The sequence below is a fragment of the Pezoporus flaviventris genome, unplaced genomic scaffold, assembly GCF_033815535.1.
Source record: "Pezoporus flaviventris isolate CSIRO_AGI_PZ_B2104156 unplaced genomic scaffold, CSIRO_AGI_Pfla_v1 ptg000025l, whole genome shotgun sequence".
In the NCBI taxonomy this organism is placed as follows: Eukaryota; Metazoa; Chordata; class Aves; order Psittaciformes; family Psittacidae; genus Pezoporus; species Pezoporus flaviventris.
The window spans coordinates 25,082,900-25,092,267 of NW_026892573.1; the positions used below are offsets into that span (position 1 = coordinate 25,082,900).

At 44.3% G+C, this 9,368-nt stretch overlaps 1 protein-coding gene across 1 annotated transcript; it reads left to right on the forward strand.

Moving 5' to 3' along the window:
- The first annotated feature begins 1,608 nt into the window (after positions 1–1,608).
- GPR83 (G protein-coupled receptor 83) lies at positions 1,609–5,502 on the forward strand. The gene is made up of 4 exons (XM_061457880.1): positions 1,609–2,122; positions 2,821–2,946; positions 3,842–3,975; positions 4,761–5,502. Exons 1-4 carry the CDS (start codon positions 1,736–1,738, stop codon positions 5,383–5,385), a joined length of 1,272 nt encoding a protein of 423 aa, XP_061313864.1. The 5' UTR covers positions 1,609–1,735; the 3' UTR covers positions 5,386–5,502.
- Positions 5,503–9,368: the final 3,866 nt, after the last annotated feature.

The following is a 9,368-nucleotide window of genomic DNA, read 5'->3' on the forward strand; positions in this document are numbered from 1 at the left end:
AAGATGGACCAAATCCAAAAGAGCTTAAATTGGACAATTTTGTGGAAGACATGGATGCTGATAGCAGTTTGCAGAGGAGCGCTGTGGGCCGGCTGTACTGAGGAGAAAGTAGCCTGAGTGGGTCACTGGGGGAGTCACAAGCATCTTCTGGAAGTGTTATTTTCACCAGTGAGTGACCAGCTTTTAATACAAGCTTTTCAGGTAATGGTCTTTTAATTGATAGTTAAATAAAGCCTCCTATGTAAAAGCCTGCCCTGGCTGGGGTTAGTTGACACCACACAAGCAGATCTGTCCCCAGCAGGTGGGCAGCACCTTACACATGTAGGCATGAAGAAACATGTCTTTCTGTGCTGTATGGGATTTGGTCTGATGCTGATTTTAGGTTTACTACTGTGTTTTGGGGGGAAGGCACAGGGAATAACACACCTCACTCCTAAGCAAGAAGTAACAGTATGTTTACTGATGTAAACCAGTGATTTAACAAAGTCTGTTAGTGAATGGGACAGTGGGTTAACAAGACTGGGTGACAAGATGCACTTGAGCATTTACTGCATAGAGGACAGGGTCAAACAAAATTATCAGTCATGAGGTTCAGAAAGGACTCTCTTGTACTCTGAACTCAGAGAGGAGTCTAGGTGCAGCTGGATCCCGACTTAGTCCCAGATGGGGTCAGTGTTTTATGTCTAAAGGATTATATGTGCACAATCAATCCTTTACATCACTTAGCTAAGAATCCAAAGTTTAGCAAGTTAACCACTTACCAGTTAGCCCTTGGTTATTGTGTTGTTATCTGTCTCCCCCCAATCCATGTTGACCTAGATGAAGATGTCATCACCAGATGCAACATTAGGACCATGACTGGTTGCCACTTGAGCAGGGTTATGGGAAGTGAAGGTGTGGTTGGGGATAGCACACTGTCACAGCATGCTGCCCTCTCCTCAATGCTTGTCCAGTATACAGCCTGTTTCTTTCGATACTGAATTCACTGGGCTGGGACATCCCATCTTCTATCCCACATTATCACTTTGTAACTACCTGTGTATTTCTATAAACACTAGAAAGCAGAGTTTCACATCAAACTTATTCCCTTAGCCAAGAGGAAATCTCTTCAAAGGGGAAGTCTAAGTATTTCTCCATCTCTGAGGTGAAAAAGATCTTTGGAAAAATGAGTAAAGTAAGCTGGCTTGTTACTCACAGTTTATCTGTTGCCCCTTATTCTATGCTAGTTAGTGAGTGTCATGCTGTGAAATAAGCTGCAGCCTGCCTTCCAGACCTTTAAAACTGAACTTAAATTGGAATTGTGTCCTGGAAGACAGCAGAGCTGCCGCACGCACTGCTGGTTTATAAGCAGGACGGGATTTGCGTGAGCCTGGCTGCCGGGAGAGAAAAAGGATGCTGACAGTTGATTTGCCTTTCTCTCTGATGTGCTTATCTTGGGGTAGCGCTTGGGGGAGTGTGACTGCATGGAAAAGCAGCGCGTCAGAGCGCAAATAATGTCATGCAGCCCAATGGCTGCACTAGATCCCGGCGCGGAGCTCGCCTCGGGCTATAAAGCTGGCTGAAGGAGCAAAAGTAGCAGCAAGCTGAGCGGGAGAGAATCCAGAACATCCTGCTCCTGATGCTGAGCGCGCCTGGGCTGAGCGAGGGGAGGACAGCTCTGCTGGCACACCGGCGAGCTCTGCTGTCTTGCAAGTGAGCTATCTCCAATTCTGAGGAGCAGAGCTGCGTTTCAGAGATGTTGTCCTGTTTCATCTGGCTCTGCCTCCCCCACCTGGTTAACAGCTTTGTAACCCCAGGAAAGTTGTCCCCCAATGGGAGCCTGGAGAGGACTTTCGTGATCCAGAACATCTCGGGTTTCTTTTCCTGGGATAACGACAGCCTGGCTGAGTGGCAGAGCTTTGTGGGCAGGAGCCGGTATGGAGCGGAGTCGCAGAGCATCACTGTGAAAGCCCTGCTCGTCGCAGCGTACTCTGTCATCATTGTCTTCTCCCTCTTCGGCAATGTCCTGGTCTGTCACGTTGTCATCAAGACCAAGCGCATGCGCTCCGCCACCAGCTTGTTCATTGTGAACCTGGCTGTAGCTGATATCATGATCACGCTCCTCAACACACCTTTTACACTGGTAAGACTGGGGCAGAGATGCCATAAAGACATCACAGGTACTTGGTGGCCTTTTCTTCTTTATGCTACTGTAGGCAGTGCTGTTCTGTCCAGTTCGAATTAAAGTGATTGGAGTTATGCTTGGAAAACTCCATCAGTCTTTTTCTTCTCTTAATTCCTGTTATCTAGTTGAAGTTCTGAGATTATCCATTTGTTAAAAGTGGCCCCGCTAGTACCTGAACAGTAATAACGTCACAGTGATTACTGAGTACTTTATAGTATCTGGTCTTATTTCCCCTTCCCTTTTCTGAAGTATTTCCAAGGTAATACTATGAACCTCTTGATGAAAAATAAAAGATTAGTTCTACAAGCTGTGTTGAAAAGCTTTGCTTTGAAGTAAGGTAAAATGTATAGGTCAGCCCTATTCTGTAAGCAGAAAGGAGGAAATGTATTGATTCAATAGGCTGCACTGTGGATAAAACAGAACAAACATCTTTAGTACTGTGCTGCAGTATTGTCCTGGAGGATACTGCTGGGCCACTGAGCAGCACTGAACTCTTCAGGTTTCAGAAGCCAGAAAATGATATGATTATATAAAGAACCTGCAGTTTTACAAAATACATTTTCCATAGCACAAAGAATGATGTGCAAGGGGTGTCTCAGAGGTGCATGTGGAGGTGTGTGTGTGGGTGCACAAAGCTAATGGTGTTCTGGTTTTAGGCTCGTTTTGTGAACAGTACCTGGATATTCGGAAAAGGGATGTGCCATGTCAGTAGGTTTGCACAGTACTGCTCTCTCCATGTCTCTGCATTGACCCTCACAGCCATTGCCGTGGACAGGCACCAGGTGAGAGCTCTCTGAAGCAGACAGATGGAAAGCTTGGGAAAACATATTTAAAATGAGAAAGGATTCCCATGGCCTTTCCTTCTCAGCTCCCAGATTAATCTAAGATGCCTGAGGAGCTCACAGGGTGGGGAAGCAGTTCTTGCTGTCAGATAGAACAGTTTCAAGCCTGCAGCAAGGTGGAAGACGGGAGTTGTCCATCACCTTGCAATTACTTCCAGCTAGGGAATGGGAGCTTTTCTGCAGTAGATAATCCAATAGGTCTCAAATGAGAAGAAAGTCCAAGAGCCTGACAGGAATTCATGTGGGCAGCTCTCTTCTGGGGTGGTTTGTCCAGCACCATGGATGCAGGGACATCCGAGACAGCTTCCACAGTTCTGCCTCCCTTTAAGATACCCTAAACACCAGAAGATGACTGTTGCACACTGGTCTTTGTCACAAGCAGAGCTGTGGCTTGCTTTTGATAATGGGCTCAGAACTGGGGTGAGTCAGGCATTATTGGTTTGCAAGCACTCAACAACCACACAAAAAGTTGACATTTGACATTTTCTATTACAAAGCTTCTCGTTTCCAGGAAATGCACTGGCTCTCAGAAGCATCCACAGGCAGGTCTGCTTAAAACGTGTGTTGAGACTCCCTGGTACCCAGTTTTTCCCACCTAGGCACAAATACTGAAAAGTGAGGGCAGGACTGGGATGTGACTTTATTCATTTCCATGGAGAAAAGTTTGGGCTTTCATGTAGAGCTTGTAATCAATGGGAGCTGGGTGAAGACTGTACTGCTGGCATGCTACATTTCCACACGAAGTAATAGATTTAAGGCCAGAAGATCATATGAGAAATTGATGTCATTATTTCCTGAAATATCATAAGACTGAATACTGGTTTATTTTGCACAGGTTATAATGCATCCATTGAAACCTCGCATATCTACTGCAAAAGGTGTTATTTACATCTCTGTAATCTGGATCATGGCAACCTGTTTTTCTCTACCACATGCTATCTACCAAAAACTCTTCACCTTTGAGTACAGGTAAGGATGTGCTTTGCTTTCTTCCACAGTCTCCCAAGAGGCGAAACTCTCAGTGGTTGTACTTTGGCATCTTCCACTGAAAGCCCTGAGCTTATGCTGAGGTCAGCCAAATATCTAGTCTGTAATTTTCATCAGATGCCTTTGCAATGGCTTATGTCCTGTCTTTGTTTCTATTTTTAATCATATTATCTTTATTCTTTCACACTAATCACATGAAATAGGCAAGGAAGTTAGAGGATCTGGCCTGCACCCTTTATCTCTGTACACTGATGTTTTACACAATGTACCAATCTGACCAGAAATGAGGAAAAAAATAAATGCTGACAGCTTTTAATCTGCTCATCAGCCCTGGGAAAGTGCAAAAAACCTGCCTCAGCTCCCTGCTCCATAAAATGCTGTCATGAACACTGGTATTTGGAAAAGGCTTTAATGAGGATGAGGTCTTTTAATAAGTGCAGAGACTGATTTTCTGTTTGCCAAAGGACAGAAAATAAAAACCTGCTTCTGTGCAGCTGGAAATCTTGTAATTGATGGAATTCATAAAATAATTATAAGGTCATGAATGCCCATGGGAAATTATCACCTTGTTGCTCACAGGCTACTCCATGGCTCAAATCCTGGACAGCAGAGCTTGGTTTATCTGTGACACGTGGGTAAACAAAGGGTCTGCCTCCAGGCTTTATGGCAGGAGCCTTCTCCTACCTTCCTCCTTGTTTCTGATGTACTCTTCTCACAGTTGTCAGGCAGTATGTGCTCTCACCCCTGTCTGGTGTCTCCACTTGCAGTGAGGAGGTTACCCGGTGTCTGTGCCTGCCAGATTTTCCTGAGCCTGCTGACCTCTTTTGGAAGTACCTCGACTTAACAACCTTCATTCTGCTCTACGTCCTGCCCCTTCTGATCATCTCTGCTGCCTACGTGACAGTGGCTAAGAAGCTCTGGCTGCGCAATGTCATTGGTGATGTCACCACTGAGCAGTACTTTGCCCTTCGCAAGAAGAATAAGAAGACCATAAAGATGCTGATGCTTGTTGTCATCCTCTTCGCAGTCTGCTGGTTCCCCTTGAATTGCTACGTCCTCCTCCTCTCCAGCCAGACCATACACACTAACAACGCCCTGTACTTTGCCTTTCACTGGTTCGCAATGAGCAGCACCTGCTACAACCCTTTCATCTACTGCTGGCTCAATGACAGCTTCCGATCAGAACTCAAAGCTTTGCTCAGCATGTGCAGAAAGCCTCCCAGGCCCGCAGAACAGAGGCTTCCCTCCACAGCCCCATCCTACCGACTGGCTTGGCCAGAAAACAGCAACTTCAAGAGGTTGCAGGCCTCCCGTGTCATTTCGTCAGCTTCCAACATCCAGTCAGGAAAGACAGACATCTCTGCAGTTGAGCCGATTGTAGCTGTGAGTTAAACAGTGAGCCTGCACGGCACATAGATATAGCTAGAGCTGAAATGGTGGGAAGATGTGAAGCCCTGGCCTACTTAGGGAGTGTGCAACCACAGGTGATAAAACTACAGAGGAGGTTCTGGTAGTGCAGGCTGATGATCATGGTGTGAAACCCCTAAAGGAGAGAAAGCAAACTCTTCCCAGGAAGGAACTCTCTTTGTCAAGTTGACTTTGGGTTGGCTTGCAGGATGGGATTCTCTGCATGTATGTCACTGTTATCTGTGTGACTGCGCCTTTTTACCACTGGGGCTGTGTGTGTGTTCTCCTGGTACTTAAACACTAAAGCAACAGTCTATTCACATCAGTCCTTTCTCCTTCTTTTCTGTCTCTTCATAGCAACATGGAAGTGGTCAAGATGTAGACTTTTATGTTGGTGGCTTAGATCCATGCAACTGGCGTCGTGGTTTAACCAGGACAGCTGGATAGGAAGGCATCCCTTCTGAACTGGGGTCTGGAAAGTCATGATCTGCTCAGAATGAATGAACAGATGTATTTCATAAATCCATGGTTTTGTGAAGATACCCTCAGAGAAGTGGAGAGTAAGGTAGACATTGCTAAATAGAGAACTTTCTTAATACACAGGAGCTTTTTTCTAAGGTAAAGTTGAAGAAAACTGGATGCCTGTTCTTTGCATAATTAGATAGCAAACACCAACCTGTTAGCTCAGCATCTGCCACCAGTGCTATATCACATAGAATTCAGAGAGCTTTTTCTCATATAGAGAACTAAGCCCCAAAAAGCCACTTTGGAGAATGCTGGACATCCCATCCACAGTTAGACAACATGTAGTTAAACACTAAGTTTGGACTATGATCAATGCACCTTTACATTATTGTCAAATGGCAGCTAAAGGATCCCACATTTTGGCTTTTAAATTTGCCTTTGAATGTTGTTCTTTTATCATGTAAATACCCAGATATCTCTCAGATCAGTCATTTGGGATATTTCATCCCAGATAAGATGCTCATTCTGTGGAATTAGTTCATAAATGAACTGCTTTGGGAGAACAGATATCTCTGATAGCAAGTAATAAAAGTGGAACATTTCTCTGTAAGATATCCTCTGGTGATTGCACAATTTTGGTGCATTTAAAGACGAATGAGATGTGTCCTTCTTGAGGTGGCAAAGAAAATTCATGTGACTGCAGCCGTCTGGAGTAGTTTGCAGAACTTAATGTTCTTAGCAGGAAAAGATTTTGAATAACAAAACAACACAAAAAAAGGGCATTTCAAAAGCTGTACCTTTTATGGCACAGGAGAGCAATAACTCTCCTTGTGCTTTGGAAATTAGCTTGAATGCCACACCAGTGTGCCTCGTTCCATATTCAACTTGGAGCAGCCAGCTGTGAAGCGAGAAAAATGTTCCTTTTATAAATGGAAAAGAGGAAAAAGAAAACCAGTTTTTCCCAATGTCTTAGTATAAACTTAGAAATAATTCTATGCCTTGTGCAGGTCTTTCACAGCTGAGTAAAAAGACTGAAATGACTACCTCGCCATGTAGCTCGCCTGCTCTTTCACAAGGTGTTAACAGTGTCTCACTTTGAATCCAGTGCTGGTTTACTACCCTTTATCAAGGCTTCATAAGTCGCAGTATTTGTATCACTGATATGCAGATACTGCTTTGACCCCCTAAGGAAAGTCCCACTTCCTCCTATAACCTTTGCAACACATCACCCCTGAAGTGGTCGGGCAGTTGGACAGATGTAGATCCCTTCCAACTGAAGTGTCCTAGTCTAGTCTATTCTACTAGAGATCTCAAACATGCAGAGCCTCTGCACTGTGCCCTTGTCCAGTGAGAGCAGATCTCAACTCTCTACCAACAAATAAACCTTCAGGAATGCTGAATACCTAAAAATCTAATACTGTGCACTTAAAAGAGGGAAGTGGTGATGGGATGGTTTGAGAGCCACAGTAACCTGGGACATATTCTGAACCCATTCAGATTAAATCAGACCCATTCCCTGATTTCAGTTGCACAAGATCTGACCTATATGTTCTGTATGAGAAGATACATAAGATAACACGCCAAAGCATATGAGAGAACCAGGAACCTCAGCCTATTTTTGCTCTACAAGAGAGAGGGGTCTGGTAGTCTTGGAAAACCCTCTGCATGAGAGTTTGGGAAGCTAGCCCTTCTCTCCCAAGGTCTGTTCAGTGGACATTATTCCTTCATTTTTCCCTTTGCATCTTCCTTCGTTGTAATCACACAGTTCCAATTTAAATTCGGAGTCCCTCATAACCCTTTGTAGTCATCCTTATCTCTTTTTAATTATTTAAATATTAAAACATTGTTTAAACACTGAAACATTTCCTGAGGAGAGGAAAAACGAGTGTGTGCACATATGAGTAAGGGATAAAGCCACAAACTGGATGCTACATTTGCTTTCCTCAGTCAAAAGAAAAACACTTTGGATTTACATGTGGTTTCTAGCAGCAAGTGTTCACCCACTGGTAGCAAAGAGGAGGGAGAAGGGGGGTGAGGAAGAAGCTGAGAGGGGAGGAAGCATGTGGTGACAGCAGGAGGAAGAAGAGACTCAGAGAGAAGACACAAAGGGAGGGGATAGCATGAGGAAAGGAGGTACAGGAAGCCAATGCCATCTTCTTCCCACCTTAATTTCATCACAAGTTGTGCAAATGTTGAACTAAACCATTTTGAAGGCTACACATTTGGTGTTTTGTATTCATTAATAAATCCTTTACTGAGATTTCTGGAGTGATTTTACTCAGCTTAAGCTAGTAATGAACAGAAGAGCTTCCCTGTCTAAGGCAAAAGGAGAAGAGAGATCAAGAGACCCTTCCCAAAAGCATCTTTGGTTCACTCAGTGAAACAAATGGTCCTCATTATGGTTGCATTTACCTATAGAGTCATGTGGCTTCAGGAATTAAAAACTTTGTCTACTCAAGTTTTGGGGTTTTATCTAGAGGTCTCCCTTTCGGGACATGCAATGTTTCAAATCTTCATCTCTCATGGCTTCTGCCAGGCCAGAACTGCTGTGGCTTTGTCCTGTCAGCATCACCTGCCAGCTGGGCCACTCTCCTCAGGAAACTAAAGCAAGGCATCTTCAAAGTATGATTCAAAGTGGGAAAAAAATTCCTTTTCATTTCGAGTTCATCTTTTTCTGTTTAATGCTTTACCTTTTTCTGTTGTGTCCTTTTTTTTCTTCTTTTCCTGTGTATCTGTAGCTTAGAAGACTCAAGAACAAATACTTCAGTTGTGATTATTCTGCTTGCCATCTGCTGACAGCTCAGTTGTGTTAGATGTTCAAAGTTTCTTTCTTGCCCATAAATCATTGATTTCAGAGCATTTTCAGAGCTTTGTCTGAATGGTGTCTTTGATTTGCGATACTCATCATCAGACACAGGTGGGAGCTTGCACTCTGCAATCCCTCAGGCACAAGACATCAGGCACTGAAGGGCCTAAAACTTTGGGAGCAAACAGTTTCACTGTTGGAGCAGGACGTGTTGCCACGACAGCTCATGCATCAGCCATCATCCCACCATTCTGGAAAATCACTGTGACGGGTGCAGGTACTGGGAGTTCCATCTGAGGGAGCTTTTGGTGTGACAGAGGTTGCAGGTTGATGATCAGTTGGAGCTGATGGACAGACTGACAGCAGAGGTGAGCCTTACGAGAGGTGATGCTCTGTCTACCCAACGCTTTAACACAGATTTGCAAACCAGAGCCATTTGGACTGGGCTGTATATTACATTAGTGAATGTTTTTTTCCCTTTCAGTGAATGTTTTCAAGGACATACATATATTACAGGTAAGATGTTTCTGAAGCTAAAGGCAATATCCTAAGATTCTCCATCTTTGGGCACAGTTACCATCCTTAAAACAGCTACGTATGTAGAACCTTGCTGTAACTCTAATGCCCCCAAAGCCTCAAATGCCTGATCAAATGCTCCAGGTGAGTCTGAGCAGGGGTCCTGCAGTTACAGCTCTGG